The 18,251-nt window shown below is 42.5% G+C and overlaps 1 protein-coding gene across 1 annotated transcript; it reads right to left on the reverse strand.

The window, feature by feature from the left end:
- Positions 1–491: 491 nt before the first annotated feature.
- Positions 492–17,088, reverse strand: slc6a16a (solute carrier family 6 member 16a). Its single transcript, XM_020653228.3, has 12 exons — positions 16,846–17,088; positions 9,946–10,162; positions 8,752–8,909; positions 6,674–6,800; positions 6,418–6,593; positions 6,160–6,270; positions 5,322–5,563; positions 4,618–4,810; positions 3,440–3,641; positions 2,934–3,093; positions 2,658–2,820; positions 492–1,672 (listed from the first exon to the last, which is right to left on the reverse strand). Exons 1-12 carry the CDS (start codon positions 16,846–16,848, stop codon positions 1,325–1,327), a joined length of 2,100 nt encoding a protein of 699 aa, XP_020508884.1. The 5' UTR covers positions 16,849–17,088; the 3' UTR covers positions 492–1,324.
- Between the last annotated feature and the right edge of the window lie 1,163 nt (positions 17,089–18,251).

Below are 18,251 nucleotides of genomic sequence, written 5' to 3' on the forward strand. Positions count from 1 at the left end.
GATTCACTGTGAGGGATTTCATTCAGCCTGTGGTCCAAATGATTGTACTGTGAGTTATAGTAAAGTTATAAATTATTTCTAAACATATGAATAATTACTATCATCTTAAGAAATCAATTTAATCTAGTTCGCCCTTGTTGTATCACTGATGTATTAATTGAATTATTGTTTTTTAAAGTTGAAGGATATTTGGCATTATAACTAAGATTCATCCTGATCCTACACCCTAATGAGACGGCAGGTTATGGATTGAAATGCATGTTGTAAATGGCTAGCACATTCACCATATTATACTATTTAACAAACTATGCATGAAAAGTGCAGAAACATCTGTGTGTGTCATCTCACAAACTTTAGCTGTGAGTGAAAACATTCACAGAATATTTGAACATTTCTCATTCAGAAAAGTGAATTCTTGACTTTTGTAGAGAGACGGCTTTATACAGAAAATAAAAAAAACATGCACAAACATTCAGTCTACTCTGTCGTATGCTAAATAAACATTAAAACATTACAATATGCCACATAAACAGCCTCATAAATGTTACATTGTGAGGTGTTGGTGGTGTGTAGATCCCTATAAAAGCACATCCAGTCAGTTTGCTGCCATCTAGAGGTTTATTGAAATCCTCACCTGTAGTACAGTACAACGAGTAAAAACATTGCTGTGGTCTTATGAGGTAATAGAATACAAATAAGAGATATTTTAAAGACATTTCACATCAAACAAAGGAATAGAAATGCTCAAACACACACACACACACACACACACACACACACCCACACACACGCACACATGCAAAACCCATCACAGTTTATCTGATGATACTCGTCATAAAACAGTTTTTTCTGTCTGTTGCTGCCTTACTCATTTCTCCAGCCACGGTTGTGATTCCACATGAAATAAGGCGAGCACTTAGACAAGCAAAGCATATCTTTACATGCCCGGAGCGAGTTAACCTCCACACTAACATCTTTACATGAACTCTTAAGTATACAAAATATAGCAGCTTCTCTTTCCTTTTCCATGAGTCTGGGAGTGTTTCCGTTAGCTGAACAGTTTGAGCCACTCAGAAAATGAGTTAAAAGGAGGAGTTGGTAGTGTCACAACTTCATAATCTAAAAAGCACCTGATGATCTAACTATGTACAGGATATATAAATAGTTAAAATACTTCTAGCCTGTTAAGAGGCTACAAAGACTCGTCGTCAGATTGAGGATGAATCTCTCTTTTTTTTGATCGCCCTTCACCCTGCAGGGTCCTGCTCGTTTACTCTGAGGCTCAAACATTCAAACATTTTCTGTCTTCACACACAGCGACCGCTCACACTCCTGTGTCTTGTTCCTCATCGTCATCCTCCCCGTCCTGGGGCAGGAGCCGGTATAGTTCGTGACCCAGCGGCAGGAAGACGACCCTGGGCCGGGCCTCGTCCTCCTCAGACGGGTCTCTGCGGTGGGAGTTGGAGTCCAGCTGCTCGTTGGAGCTGCACTTGGTGTACAACTCCCGGTGCACCTCGGGGCTTTCTCCCTCCTCGGACCGACTGTTGCCGCCCCTGCGGCTTTTCCACATTGAGAGGAGGTAGCCAATGGGTACGGGCAAGCAGGCGATGACCATGAGCATGATGATCATAGCCAGGGCCCAACCCGGGTACTCCAGAGTCATCTCAGACGCCTGAACAGAGGAAGAGACACAGCAGGTCAGCGAGAGAAACGTGCACTGCACAGTGTACCTCAAAGTGTAACCATCACGATACAACATGATACAAACTTACATCTCTTACCTCCAGCAAGTATTTTTACATTCAGTTGACAAGCCTGAATAAATGTTGTATTTCATTTTTTTTTTTTTAAACCTGTAAGAATGTTAAGATGTATAAATCTCTTCTTATTCAAATTTTTTCATATTTTAAAGGCTTTATATGCGATTTTTTTGATCCAGCAGATGTCGCCCTTTAGCACCAGCATGAAACCAAAACAACTCGCGCTGCATTGTTGTGTTAGCATGCTAATGCTAGTGAGCTTTATTATGCTCGTATCTTCACACTGCATGTAAATTTACCTGAAATGAGCGTATCTAGAAACACAGTTAAGCAGTGAGTACAGTATGTTATTCTTCTTTTCTCTAGTCCCTCAATTAAACAACTTTTATACGTGAGGGGAGGAGTCAGCCGGCCGTCCCGACGATGTAAACAAGATAGGACTAAAAAACTCTGAAAACTCTGAAAACTCCACAGACAGTGGGACTCGGGTGTTACACCCATTGTAGACAGTCATGACTCACAGAGTTATTTTCAGAGGATATACTTGATTTCTATTACATTTAAATGTGAAAAATTGCATATAAAGCCTTTCAGTGCTTATTTACTATGTATCTATTCTTTTATTGTTTTATTTGCTCTGATAACCTGCTGCTGTAACACCACAATTTCCTAGTTTGGGATCAATAAAGTAATTCTATTCTATTTTATACAAGTGACCTCCAACCAAAATAATGCTTCATAGAGACCATAAAAAAGGAGTAAAGACACAGGGTGAAGGAGCTTTCCAACATCTTCTATGGCGCAAAATCTTGTTGAATATGTCACACCTGCAGGTAAATATTAAAGGCTATTACTAGAATAAATGATTCTGTATGGGACAGTTTTCCGGTCTCTTACTGTGCTCTGGTTCCAGGCCGTGTATGTGGGTCTCTTGAAGACCATTCGCAACAAACTGGCTGCCAGAAGACCAACCAACGACAGCAGACAAACGTACTTCCAAAGATATTTGTACACCACCGGAGGGCGCCAGTTGAGCATAACTTCAATATCATCAAGAAACCTGCAGTGAGGGAGGACATCAGAATGAGAGGCATGGTTTTTTCGAAAGGACAGGAGAGGCAGAGATGATTTAGATTTCACAGGTAAGAGCTGATAGAAGTTTTGGTTTCTTACCGATCCGTTCCATAAACCCAGGCCACACTGATGGTCTCGAAGATGACCACGATGATTAACGGGAGAGTCGCAGAGTAGTCGTCAAACATCGCCACAAAATAGTTTCCGGAGCGCTGCGTGAACAGCAGGCCCAATAAGAACCCCAAAGCACAGCTGGACACTGAAAAAAGACAGAAGACAAGTTTAGTGCAATGAATGAAGGTTTGTCTGTCTGATGTAAAACACTTTGGTATATTTAAACCTTGAAAGGAAACCTGTGGTAATGCTGTGTCACAATTTATTATTAGTCTGTAATTCAAAGTAAGATTTCAAGTGGAGCTGCTAATCGACAATTACTGAATCGTCTTTGGAGGAAATATCTTTGCAGGACGTGAAAGAGATCTTACTATTCTTTAAAAAAAAGGGACAAAATGTGTCTCCTAGGGGAGAAATGTTTCCAAATGTAGCTGTACAAATCCTCAACCCGATCAACAGTCAGTAAGAACAAACCGACGAGTGCCTGTTACCAGTGAGCAGAGTCCGGTGGCGGCCCAATAGGCTAAAATTATCCATGAGAGGTGTGAGGATCCCCTGCATGGTCCCGAACATGCTACTGAGCCCCAGGTTGAGCAACATGAGGAAGAACAGAGTGGACCAGAAGGGGCTGGCGGGGAAAAGAGCCATCACCTCGGTGAAGGCGATGAACGCCAGGCCTGTGCCTTCAACACCCTGTGCTCGTGCAAAAAGACAGAAAACAGAGAGGGGAGAAAAAAAGAGTTATAAAGTCTGACTGATGATTGCAAATAAACTCATGACATGTTTTAGTCACCAGCGGAGGAGAGCAGCATCGAGACGGACAGCTGAAGTCTCTGCAGCAGGTGGAGCCTCCCTCATGACTTCACATTAAAACATCTTTTCACATCATTCTCTTTATGGCTGGAATTTTAAAAAAAACGCACGCCTCCTGTGCATGTATTTTTTAGAAAAAATAAATCTGTAAATCTGCATTTTCTTTTGATGCCCCAAATTCGTGGAACGCCCTCCAGCAAACTCTAAGGATCGGAGTTCTTCCCTCTCTTCCAGAGTTCAGGAATTTGATTTCGAACAACTTTGTTTCAAATTGTAACTGTTTTAAATGATCTCAGTGGTTTTTGTCACAGATTCTGAGTGTTTGATGTGTTTTTGCTCGTTTTACTGTGCTTGTAATCTCGACGGCGTTGGAAATGAGGGAAACCTCAGTGTCTTTCCGAGAATAAATAAAGGTTTGAAATGAAATTAAATGAGTAAGGCATTCTTCTGATAACACAAACCCTCTTAGATAACATGACATTTAGTACCCCTTCATATGTTTCTTTAGTTTCTCTTCTCACAGCTTGAATCCATCTCCGCTAGTAAAAATACTAGATACAGTGTCCCGTATGTTTTCTTCCTCCTGCCTGCTGGATATCTGACAGCACCTCACAGATTCCTGTGGGGTCCTGGGAACCTCGGCACTCCTCCTGCTTACTATTGTTATTGTTCACCTCACCAGAAGCCCGTGTCCAGAGCCTGTTAGAGCAACCTGTGGTGACGCCTTCCTCGCTCAAAAATGTGGCCTTGAAAACAACGTTTATGAAAAGTGATTTTAAGCGCTACACGTTTGGCCTGACCCTTCTCCGGATAAAAACACTTTTGTTAAGACAGTTCATTGAAATTTCAAAGTTACCTTTTTCATCTCCTCCTCCAGACTGCAGTCGGTGATGTTGGCGCCCATCACGGCGCCGTGCTCACTGTACCACTGTCTGTAGTCAGCCAGAGGGACGGAGCTGGGATCGGCCGTGTCGATCCAAGGCCAACCCTGTTTGACCAAGTCCTGGTTCCACTCTTGAGTCGTCATGATGTTTAGAAGACCCAGATTTCTGCGAGAGTTTAAAATATAAAAGTAGCAGTCGATAAGAGAGGCATTATCTGCTGTGAGACAAAACGCCTCAAATCTAAACGAACAGGTCGACTCTCAGGAACTGCACCGCAAAAACTCAAATCTTTACAAATGTATAAATATCTTATTACACTACACCTGTTTAATCCTGATAAACATCTTATTACAGAAGTTATAAAAATAAGGCCTGGATTGTTTGTAATAAGTAAACATCTCTAGTCCACTAGACGGCCCCGGTTCTGGATCCGACCTGTGGCTCCTTTCCTGCATGTCACTCCCTACTCTCTCTCTCTCTCTCTCTCTTTCTCTCTCTGATTTCTGACTCTATCCACCGTCCTGTCTCTCAATTATGACATCCTTTTAGTATGTTCATGTGTAATTAAAGTTATTATGTGACCATCGACCTTTGACCTTTGTGCTTCTCCCCTGCATATGAAATCATGTGGTGAATAAAGGACCCATAATGTCACTATTCATGCACACATCCGTACTCAGCCACGCAGCGCAGCGCGATGTTCTTGGCACGGAAACCGAGCACGACGAAAACCACGAGCGAGGCCAGCACGGACGTCATGAAGTTGATGCAGGACACCATCAGAGCGTCCTGGTGGCAGTTGTTGTTGACCGGATTGTAGGAGGAATAGGCGATCACAGAGCCGTAGCCCAGGCCGAGGGCAAAGAACACCTGAGTAGCAGCCTGCCGCCACACCTGCACGCTGCCCCAGATCTCCAGCTGGGAAGGAAAACAAAATTAAAATGTCATTAAGTCGTTACGAGTGTAAACAAAAACAAAATGTCCTCTCAAGTTTTAAATACGCTCTAAGCACCTTTCATTACTTTAAAGGCTTTATATGTGATTTTTTTGATCCAGCAGATGTCGCCCTTGAGCACCAGCATGAAACCAAAACAACTTGCGCTGCATTGTTGTGTTAGCATGCTAATGCTAGCGATCTTTATTATGCTCGTATCTTCACACTGCATGTAAATTTACCTGAAATGAGCGTGATCTAGAAACACAGTTAAGCAGTGAGTACAGTATGTTATTCTTCTTTTCTCTAGTCCCTCAATTAAACAACTTTTATACGCGAGGGGAGGAGTCAGCCGGCCATCCAGGCGATGTAAACAAACTGAAGATAGGACTCTGAAAACTCTGAAAGCATCACAGACAGTGGGACTCGGGTGTTACACCCATTGTAGACAGTCATGACTCACAGAGTTATTTTCAGAGGATATACTTGATTTATATTATATTTAAGTGTGAAAAATCACATATAAAGAAATACAGGGAGAAATACAAAATGACAACCAAACGATGAAAGCTGCTCTTACTTTAGGATAAAACATGTAGGTGATTCCATCTATCGCTCCGTCCAACATCATCCCTCTGATGAGGAAAATAAAGAGCACCAAGTAGGGAAAGACCGAGGAAAAGTACATCACCTGAGGAGAAGGAAAGTTAGGATGATTTCTGTTCCTTTAGGAAATGTGTGTCTTGTTTTCTTGCAGAGTAAGATAGAAAGTTGTGATCACTCTGGTGTCTCATCACATGGCGTGATTATCTTAAAGGAGAGGTAGTGCTGCCCTGACCTTTGCAGAAGACTTGATGCCCTTGATCATAGCCAGGGACACGATGGCCCACGCAGCCAGCAAACAGCCTGTCATGATTGGGTTAAACTCTCCGGTTTCTTCGATGGAGTTTGTGATATTCAGCGCTTTGCGAAACCAGAAGTATGACGTCGGGGAGGAACCTGCACATTCTCTCACTGTCGATAGAGGACAGACGACAAACACTTAAGTATCCTGCATGTTTACCTGAATGTCTCATTTTGATCATCATCATCACCTGTAACGTTGGTGGTCACATCAATGGGACAGTGCTCCCACGGCAGAGGGTACTGAAAAGAGTTCCCCATGTAGAACAAGCTCCAGGCAATGATGACATTGTAGTACAGAGCCACGTAAAAACACACCTAGGAGAGGGTAACATTTACAAAGCAAATCTTTTAGAAACAGGATGCAGTTTGTGCTGAAATAGTGTTTTTAAGGTCAAAAATGTGTTTTCATCAGAGCCGCTGAAGTCCCAAATATTATCTCCTGTGCATGAGATCTTGTGCACACAATTTAGTTTGCGCTGTTGGTGCACAGTGAGGAGGTTCCTGGTTCGAATCCTTGTGGTGCAGAGCCTCCCCGTGCATGAGTACCCACAGTCCAAAGACATGCTCGTTAGGTTAACTGCTGACTCTAACTTGCCCGTAGGTGTGAATGTGAGTGTGTCTGGTTGTCTGTCTCTAAATGTCAGCCCTGTGATTGGCTGGAGACCAGTCCAGGGTGTAACCCCACCTCTCACCCAATAACAGCTGGGATCAGCTCCAGCACCCCCGTGACCCCAAATGGGTAAAGCGGGATATATAGTCAATGGATGGATGCACACATTTAGTTATTTTGTGGAAACAAAGTTAGATGAAAACTTGTGCACACAAAATGATTTCAGGTTTTGAGGTCAACCCGACATCAGGGTCCGATGTCGGTGTCAGCCCAGCGCTGGAATCTTATGTCAGTCCAAAGTCAGGGTCTTATGTCAGCCTCATGTCAGGGTCTTAAGTCAGTCAAAGATCAGGTTTAGATGTCAGCTTGACATTGGGATCAGTCCAACATCAGGGTCTGCAGTCCGTCTGTTTCGATGTCAGCAGATGATAACTTGTGGGCAAAAATAAAAACCTTCACTTGTCTGGGACTTCAGGGACTCTGTAGTTTTCCTTGTGGAGAACAGAAGACATCAAATGATCAGGTAGTTTTTTTTATCTTAATTGAATGTATTTAAACCTAAATGTTATTACGTCATTATAAAGCTGTTGACATGTGGGAGATGGTTTGATTTAAGTTTAGCCAGAACAAATCGAGACACGGTCATTAACTGGGACTGACTGAGCAGTGAGTTCTTTGGAGAAAGAAACTAGTTGAGGCGTCTAAAGGTACAAGTCTACGTCTGTTTGCTGTTTGTGCACAGAAAAGCTCCTGTCCACTCGGGGGTTTGCCTCGTCCCCTCCGTTGAAAAAGAGTTATGTAACTAACTGCCAGCTCTACGGCGCAGGACGCCTCTCACATTACAACATGGCGGGATGTCATCATCAGCCTTTCTTCACAGCTGTTTGCAGAGAGGTGACTAATGTGGTAGTTCTTTGGTGAAACAGGACGTATGAATGTTTTCAGTTTGGGGGCTCACGCTTAAAGTACTAATGAATGTCCTATATTTAAAACCAAAAACCAAAGAAATCCTGCAGCTACCAAAGCACGGCAGCTTAAATGTGACACGGTTAGTTTCAGGTAATCAATCATCATCAGAGTTCTGAGTAAGGTGGTCATGATACCAGAAACCTAAGAAATGATGATACTGGTAAGAATCTAATGATATCAACACCTGTTTCAATACCAGGGCAACAAAAATAGAAGTCCTACAGGCACCCAATACTTCCTGATATCACCTACTGTACCATGGAGATTTATTTTTCTCAGGTTGAGATGATAGACCTCGTTTGATTCAAAGCTAACTTCAATTCTATTTATATTTTGTACTTTGCATCCAATTGCATGTGAGCACTTTGCCTTTAAGGTTGCTCATGGTTACGGCTGCCGGAGTGTTATCGCTTTAAGACAAGTGAAGTGAGGTATCACTGCTGTCGTTGTGAGTTTCTGTGTGTCATGCTACGCTACGCTAAAGTGTACGAGACGCACAGCAGAAGTTGTCCCCGTGCTAAAACGTGAACTCGATGAGTGAAACAGTATCAACATTTTTTTACCTTATTTTTGAAACTTTGAAGAAAACATGAAGAAACATGGATTGTTCTGCATCCTGTATTAACTTTTCTTGAAACTGCCCAAGAAATTAAAACTCGCGCACACAAACAAACAGTGTCTCCTCACCATGCAGCTGGAGTATCCAATCCCTGACAGTTTTGGAGAGATGTGCTTCCAAACGCCGATACTTCCCTGGCGAATACACTGGCCAGCTGCCAACTCCATGAAAAACAGAGGAACTCCCACAATCAGCAAAAGAAAAACATACAGCAGCATGAAGGCCCCTAGAAGGAGAGAGAGACGTTTAGAAACCTGGACACAAACATAAAACACACACACACACCATACATCTTATTTCACTCGGTTTCCTGTGGTAATGACTCATTCTGGTTTCTTGAAGCTCTTGACTTTTTTATCTTGTTCTCTTTGGATAACACTTCTGGTTTTCCAGTGGTGATTTCAGTCTTTATTTGTAGAGCGCCAGTTTCTGAACAAATGTTGTCTGCAGACATAAAAAGAGCAGGTCTAGACTGTACTCCATCATTCATCAGACGCTTTCATCCAAAGCGAGCGAGAGAGGAGGAAACAACGTCAGTCAGTGCAAACAAACATCTATAAGTATTCATAAAGACCCAACATTCATCCGTCACGTGCACAGCATTAAGAGGTCAAAATGCTCCAGCTTGAAATATGAAGACGACTTAATTAACAAATCAGAGCGACGCGTTTTCGGCTTGTGGCCTTCATCAGGTCACCAGTGTTTGAAAATATATCAGTATATGTGTGCATTAACCACCGCCTCACGCTGAGCCTTCACCATCGGACTGTGTCGTCCCCACAACCACCGCCGTCCTCATTCCTGCACAGCCTGCTCCGACCTCCACCTCAGCGGGGAGGAAGTGTGGACAACAGGAACGCAAGGAATACAAAGGAGAAATCCTTCCTGCATATTATCCCATATGCTCTTTTGTAAAGCGTCTTGAGATAACTCTTTTTTTGAATTGGCGCTAAACAAATAAAGATTATTTAAGCAACATTTGGCAAAGTTGCAGTGGCAAAAAAAAAAAATCTTTAGGAGGCAGAAACCTCGAGTGGAACCAGACTCATGTTGAACAGATATCTGCAGAGACTGCGTTGGGGTGGAGAGAGGATAGAGGGAGACGCAGCAAGAGCGAGCTGAACAACTTCTGAGGATCTCGACTATCCCTAGGTGAGGAGGTACAGAAGTCGAGATCTCCAGAAAACAACTGAAATGTACTCGTTACCCTTGAAAACAAATTAAAATAATCAAAGAACTTGCATCATTTCTCTCGCACTCACCTCCTCCATTTTGATGGCAAAGGTAGGGGAACCTCCACACGTTCCCTAAGCCCACACTGAACCCCACCTGGGCCAACACATACTGGACCTTAGAGTCCCATGCTGGCCGGTCGTCGTCGGCTCCATCCGGCCCGTTCACAGCAGCGAGCTGAGTTTCAGACTGACCCTCGCCAAGCCAGGCTCTGTCCTCGGTGCTGTCCAGTGGTGGTTTCTCCGTCTTATCAGGAACAAAAGAAGAAGTAGTAGAACAATGAACTTTAGTGGTAATGATTTAAACTTCCTTGTTGGCATCTGAGAATCAAAATTAATGAAATATGATCCATGAGGCAAGTTATCAGGATATGGTTGTTTTCAAGAAAGCTATAACGCTTATAAAGGTGTGTATGATGAGGGCGTCTGTTTTTAAATCCCCACAGGATCTAACTGATCATATATCAGGGACCACAGCCCGCTGTAACAACATGGAAGGTGTACAGTGTCTACGGGGAAAGTATAAAGACCAGCGAGAGTCGACAGGAGGAGAGAAAATGTATATCTTAAACTCTGCCCTCCCCCTCAAACCTGCGCTGTGAAAACACAACGTTAGAACATACATGTGATGTAACTCATGCAGCAGTGCAGCTTAAATAAACACGGAGGAGATGGTCCATGTGGGACAAAGTGAGTCTCAGTCTCAGAGTCAGAACACTCTGCAGAGAATCTCAAATCATTCAGTGGAACATTCAAATCCTGGAATCAAAAGTCGTCTCTGACACTATTTCTGTTTTTTAGTTTTCAAGTCATGCACATGTTAAAATGGACTTCATGCAAACAAGGTAAGTACAGGAAATGAAGCATGCATCTAGTTTAGTTTCACCATTAATGATGTGAGTCTAGGACCCCTGGCGTTGTGAGATTTGCAGCTCAAAAACCTCCTTACTGATCGGATACTGACGTCAGTAAAATCCCTCATGCATGAAAAGGTTCCTTTTAGCTGCTGTCTCTTTAAGGCCTCCCCACGTTCCCACTTTCCTCTGATTGGCCAGCTCTGTTTGCATTTGCAGGGAAATATGAGGGACTATCCTTTAAGGTGCGTGTACCTGAAAGAGCTTACGGGGGTGGGCGTGTCATACGACTTTGCTCCATGTTTTGCTCTGAAATGTCGGCAGAACCTGACGTCAGGTTCTGGACAAGTTCTGGTAACGTCTCGTTCAGAGCAGCAGGAAACCACGTCCAGGGATAACACCAACAACGGTGCATCACATGTTTAAAAAACTTTGCCATGGTTTAGTATATATGTATGTACATATGTATATATGTATGAATCAAAGATTTCTTTAACTATGACCACCCATTTGTTGAGGTCTGCAAGCTCAGGTTTTTACCATGTCCATGTTGTTGTTTTTTTTTTTACAAGCAATAAACAACATTTTACACAGAGGCCAGTCTGTTTTTAAAACAACATCCTCTCTCATTAAACAGAAATACAAGACCTTCACGTCCTTTGGGGATTTCATTACACAACATCTCTCTGAGAGTCGAACACATATTCACCAGGAATGTCTCCATATGGGAGTGAAAGGCGTCCAAGTGTCCTCACCACTGCACTGCTGACTTGACCGAGAATGATGACTTTTAATGAGTGGTGTTACAGAAATAAAAGCATGTGGATGAATGTTGTGTGCCCCACACTGAACACCAATCCTCCTGTTGATATTTCTACTGAAAGTTTTCAAATGCAAAAGAACATCAGATCATCGGCCTTCACGTGAACAGAACATCTCGCTAACTCAGATGAGTGGCTAAGATCCACAAAGGCTCAGCAGAAGCCAAACTGGCTTTAAGACATGACCTAGCTCTGTGATTTGTCGTGTCACTGTCGGTATCAGCTGGCGAGAATGGAAAATAACAGGGTGGTGTATGATCCAGATGAGGACGAGGCTGGGCAAGACACACATCCAGATCGGTCAGGTGATTTCAGAAAAAAAAAATCCACACATGCATGGAGGAGCGCGAGAGAGCGACAAAAATATGCACACAACATAAGAGAAGGAGGGGGACGTGGAAAGAGCAGCAGCCAGTGGGCACAGCGACCACGGGTGAAGGAGGAACAGTCTTGGGTGACATGTGGGTGGGAGTGGGCTTTGGGAGATGTTAGGTTCACATTGGTTCACAGTGTGGGCGGTGCAGAGGTGTAGAACACGCAGTGGAAATATAGTTGGTAACAAGGCAGGAGAGAAGCTGTTAAGAGTTTGTTTCAACATTTAAGAGCGACTGATGATGGACAGAAACTTTCTTTTACCAGGGTTACATGTGTGAAACATTTTCAGCTTGCTGCTCCTTACATGTCACACTCTGCTGTTTGTCTCATTTATATTATTGAATATCTTTGGATCGTTAGTCAGATGGCTGACTAAACAGAAAACACTATGATGGTCATGATTCAGAATATTTTAAACTTCGATATGATACAAGTAAACACAAACAATGTCAACACCTGTTTAGATACCATGTCAACAGAAAAATAGACGTTAGAGGCACCTGATATAAAGTCATTTCTTGTTTTCAATTATCCAAAATTGCAATCAAACTCATGCACAGCGTCTAAATAGTTCTGCACCGAAACATGAGCAATATATTTGTGCAATTTATACAATGTGATGGAGTTTAGCTGCAATTTCTGATGGACTCATCTCTCTCCTTATCCACCTGTCAAATGAAATGAATGCCGTCTATCATTAAAATAACAATGAACAGGGGGCGCTGGTATCCTAAAGGTTAGTGAGCATGCAAGGTGGTAACCAGAGTTTAGAAAAAAGTGAGGTCTATCATTTTTTTTTATAATAAAGTTTCATCTAAAGTTTCAAGGCATTTCAGGACGTGCTGAATTAATGCCCTCAAATGCAACCCAAGCTATACTACCGGCTGACAACTCACACGCTTTGACTTCCTATTTATAAAGTGTCCGCAGATCACATGCAGAGAGAGCTAGGAGGCAGGGCACTGCTTCAGCGAGGAGCACAGAAGCGTGTAGGGCTGATTGTAGGGCTGGGATATATATATTGAGTATATTGAGTTTTTACGATATATCGATATATTTTCAAATGAGATATAGGGTAAGACAACATTGTATATATCGATATAGTTTACGTTGCATTAAAATATTGTTAAAGGTGTCTTCGATAGAGCTACAAGTTCAGCTATTTTAGTTGATATTTATGTCATTTTTCATGTCCATGTTGACATTGTGCAGCTGAAACACGTTTGGCATCTTTATAGAAAATTGCCAAGCCCCAAGTCATGGTAACGATTTTTGCTGTCTTGTTTTTTGAAAAAATGACTGAGGTCCAGAACTATGGTGACCTAATATCTGGTTACAGTCATGTGCACGTGCCCCATGTACAGAAGCTTAATCCTCGAGGGGGGGGGGGGGGTCGCCACGTTTGACCCTTGGTTCCATTACCGTATGACATTCCCCACTCTCTCTCCCTCTCTTGCTCCCTGGTTTCTGACTCTATCCACTCTCCTGTCTCTGAAAGAAAGCCCCCCTAAAGAAAGCCCCCATAAGAAAGCCCCCATGTAACCTGGAGGCGGCCGGACCGACCGTGAAGTGATCTGATGAAGTGTAACTGTCATATCAGTGAGAAACATCAGTGAGGCCTCTTTCTTCTCATGCATTAAAACAAAAAGTCTCTCACAATAAGTGGGGGGGAAAAAAAGAGAACAAATCAGATCAAATATCCCACGGTTGTCATAGAAACGAGCTTCTACACAAACGTATACAAACTGTTAAACTCCTGCTCGACACAGACAAAAAACAACCGAGTATGAAGTCCTGTTTTAGTTTGTTGTAAAGAAAAGTTCAGACTGGTTTGACAGAAAATGCTGTAGTCTCTTTTTGTATGTTTTACCTTTTACACGTTTTCCATGTCAGTGGAAACGTGCTGCATGTTTCTTCATGAGTCTCCTGCCTTGCTAAATTCTTTTGCAAAGGTACTTCAGTATTTTTGTCTTTTTCTATACTTGGATAACCCTAAATTAACTTCTTACCCCATAGACCCCTTCACAGAGTGTGCACACACCCATGCCCACACCTACACACCTACACACCCACGCTCACACCTGCACACACAAACAGTAGGTGGTTGTAAAAATGTGGCCTGTGGGTCAGCCTGAGTCTATCTCTGGGTACAGTCGGTAAACGGACAACACACTCAGTGATAGAAAAAGCACAAAGACATACAGCAGTGTCCCAACACGCCCTGACTAAGCTTTAAAACAAACCAGATTTTATATTTGTAGACAACAACTGAAATTTGTTTAGATGCATAAGGATTCCACTTCAGACAAACTTTGCTGGATTTGATGCCCACTTTGAACACAAAACACCACAGAAGAAGAACTCATCAGTCCAAAGCTCCCAGTCGGTTTCCTCCCAGATTTGTCCTCATGTACATCCACGTTTTTGTATCAGTATTTAATCGACTGGTGTGTAATATAAATTAAATATAAACTGTAAACGGTGAAGGGTTCGGCTGTATGCTGCAGCTGTAACTACAGACTCAGACTAATCTCTGTGTTGACACAGCACGTGCTGCCATGCCTCGGTATTTTGAGTACACATTCATTTGTCTGATCAAATCTGAAATCTAAAAATCTACACTCAGAAGGACACGAGAGACGAGCTGTACAATCAGGAGTTCAGAATGTGTACTACCATACCTCTCTGACAACTATCACACATTCTTCACTGTATTGTCTACAAGAGGAAGTTTGCTTTGCAGCCAGGTTAAACCATAAAACAACGAAAACACTACAGGTGCAATGAAAGTTTAAAAAAACGTCTTTATAATCATCTTCAGACGTCCTCACACCAGGAGGAATAAAAGGCTTCACGCCTGATGGTTGTCATGATGTCTAACCCTGTTCAATAGTATATGTTGATTCACATGTAAACTCGTTGCCTTAGGGCTATGTGCAACCAAGTTACAGGATCGAGGGCAAATGAGTAATTTACACCAGTACCTGACAATCATGTGCAATACTCCAACATTTAGCACTTTAATACTCCAGCACTCTACCTCACATTAAAATCTGAAGGTCACTTTATCCTAGTTTGTTTTAGACATCATCGCACAGCCACTTTTTACGCTTGTCAACCTGTCTCTTTCCACTAAAATACAGTTTGTGTTGCTGTTTGGTGGATAGAGTCAAAAATCAGGGAGAGAGAAAGAGAAGCGCTGGAAAGGAGCAACAGGTCGGTTTTGAACCCGAGCCACCTGCTTGAAGGGTTATACACTCTGTGCGTGGGGCGTGTACACTAACCACTAGGCCACAGACTATTCACAATTGCAACAAAAACATCAGCAAAGTTTTGGGTACAGAAACGTTGCAGTGTGCAGGAGTTTGTCTGCAATTTTTGATATTCAAAAACAAAAACTGACCCAATATTTTGGTATCTAAGAGATTCTATTTTTGCTGCAGTGATTTTAAAAACAGGCATCCGTGTCGTTTGAGTTTTACTGATATCATATCGAAGTTTGAAATTGTGGTATCGTGACAACAATATAGGGATATTTAGAACAACATGACGTGTGTTCCTGCTTGCAAGACGCACCAAACCTCCACAAACAGTCAGAATTTAACATGTCGACGTCATGTTTGAAAAAAGGAGCCAGAGACTTATTTTTCTTTAAGAAACTCTGTGGCAATCTGCCGAAGCAGGACCACACAGAACATGTCAGTAACACCTTCTTCTGGGGAGTTAAACAGTCACACTGATTATGAGACCGTTTTGGAAGTCGTCATTAAATATTTTATTCTTTGATTCATTTCTGCTGCTTCAGTGAGAGGAAAGCACGGATCACATACTGTGGAGAAAAAAAACCCTGCAAGCAAAGAGAAACTCATGAGCTGCAGTATTACAAGCTTTGATTCAGCATCGTAACAGATCTACACACACACACACACACACACACACACACACACACACACACACACACACACACACACACACACACACACACACACACACACACACACACACACACACACACACACACACACACACACACACACCCCAGAGAATTACATAACCGGAGAGCAGTCATCAATCACAAATACACTTTCTTATGTCTCCACCTTCAGTGTTCTTTATTGCTAAAGAGGCTACAATAAAAACTACCATGACCCTCTGCTTGCTTTGAGCATATTTGCACATTAATATTTGCACATGTGTCATTTGAATATTTTTTTTTGGGAGAAATGCTAAGTGCTCTGAGGTTTGAGGAAAGTTATACAAAGATGAATTACTGTCGTGTTGTATCTGTACCCGTCTAATACAGTATATGATTTAAGATTAAAACTGTGATATAATGGTTAAGGTTAAAATGCTGCATTTTGGCTTCTATTAGTATGACAAGTATGACAACATCCACATCAGATCAATAAGTAGGGGAGCTACTTTAAAATACATTTTAAAAGTGCTCAAAAGTGCACTTTTTTTGGACTGTAAGTTTCTTGGTGCAGCTGTACAATAAACAGTTGATTCATATGTCTCTTTACATGCACGTTACAGAAACCTTCCTGCTGATAGTCGAGGTGTGAAATACATCTATCTCTGAACATATTGAGCAGCAGAATGCCCCAGTGTGAACACATGTTGAGAAAAGCAGCTGCACACTGGAGATTATCCAAAGGCAAACCGTAAAGCCTATTCATGACTGCTTAAGTAACGCACACATAAGTTTAGCAACTCACGGTAAATTATACAAACCATACGTCCTCCAACATCCCCTCCAGAATCAAACCACTATTAAAGAGAAGCAAAGGGGGTGAGATGTGAGTCGTTAGAGTCCATGCAGGGGGGTTAGTAACGCGTTAAGAGCTGCAGCAGGACGCAGTGTTGTGGAGTGGACATACCATGCTGACAGCACGGTCCAGGAGAGGAGTAGAGTTTCCAGAAGTCCTGGTGCTCCTTTCTCTGAACGTCACCTCTCTGGGAACACTTCTTTTAAATCTCCTCCTCCTCCTCCTCCTTTCTCTTGATTTTTAAAAGTGATAAAATAAATTCGTATTTCTTTGAGTTTTGAAAACCTGTGGCCACGTTTTTTGGAGTTGGAACAAAACTGTGTCGTCGGTCGCCCACCCGAGAAGACACGGAGGAGAAGTTGGTGCAGCTGGAGCCAATGAGAGGGCGCAGGGGGCTGAACGGGGCCGGACAACACACACACACACACACACACACACACGCACGCACGCACACACACACACGCACGCACGCACGCACACATGCACGCACGCACGCACGCACGCACACACACACACACACACACACACACACACACACACGTTGGCAACTAAAAGCATAAACAAAAAGTGCTTCTGTGGCAGGAGGGCTTTTATAAACGGATGATTACATTCGTGCAATATTTTGATACAGGCAATCAGCACATGACTGGGCTGACGGTTTTCTTCTATAAGAGAAAAAGACACAGCAGTGGGGTTTAATATGTGAAAGCATCTCTTTTAGGTATACTCAGTGTAACACAGAGACAATTTCATAAAGTTCTATATGACCATAGTCTACAGCGAGCAGGTCGTTAACTAAGCGTTTACACTGATAATTACTGCTTATTGATAGTAAGTTTGAAAGATGTTCAAAAGAGCAATATGTAACTCTGACACCTGGTGTTCAAAATGGGTACTGCAGTCTAAATACTAAACATTGCAGAGAGCTGTTAAGGCACCCCACACACGACCGTTTTGGACGCCCCTCGGTTTGCCAGATATGAGAACAGTTATCAGGTCAAATCTACACACACTCTACCACAGCTCTCTACAATGTTTAGAATTTAGACTGCAGTACCCATTTTAAACACTAGGTGTCTTATTGCGCCTTTCAACATGAATTATAATCATAATATGTTGTTGCTTTGTTTGGCACTTATAAGGTATAAGGTAGACGTAAGCAAAAGCATATTAAAATGACTTACAGTTTGTGTGCTGAAAAATAATTTAGACAAAATAGTTTTTTTGAACCCAACTGTAAACAACACTTTTTTAACAGCCGAGGTTGCTTCTTGTGGTCTTCTGTCTTCCTGGTAGGTGGATGGTCTATCTGAGCATCTGCAGTATGAGTGCCATCTGTTTAGCATGTTTCTGAGAACTGTAGCAACCGTGCAAAGTCTCACCTACATTTTATGAGCAGACTAAAACATGAAGTTTGTGTGTAAAATCTCGATCTGCAGAGTCCAACAAGTGGAGTAAAAGAGAAGCTCTGTGTGAAGTCAGCACCATGTTGTGATATTTCTCATTGCACAGTCAAC

This window comes from Labrus bergylta, chromosome 16, assembly GCF_963930695.1.
Source record: "Labrus bergylta chromosome 16, fLabBer1.1, whole genome shotgun sequence".
Taxonomy (NCBI): Eukaryota; Metazoa; Chordata; class Actinopteri; order Labriformes; family Labridae; genus Labrus; species Labrus bergylta.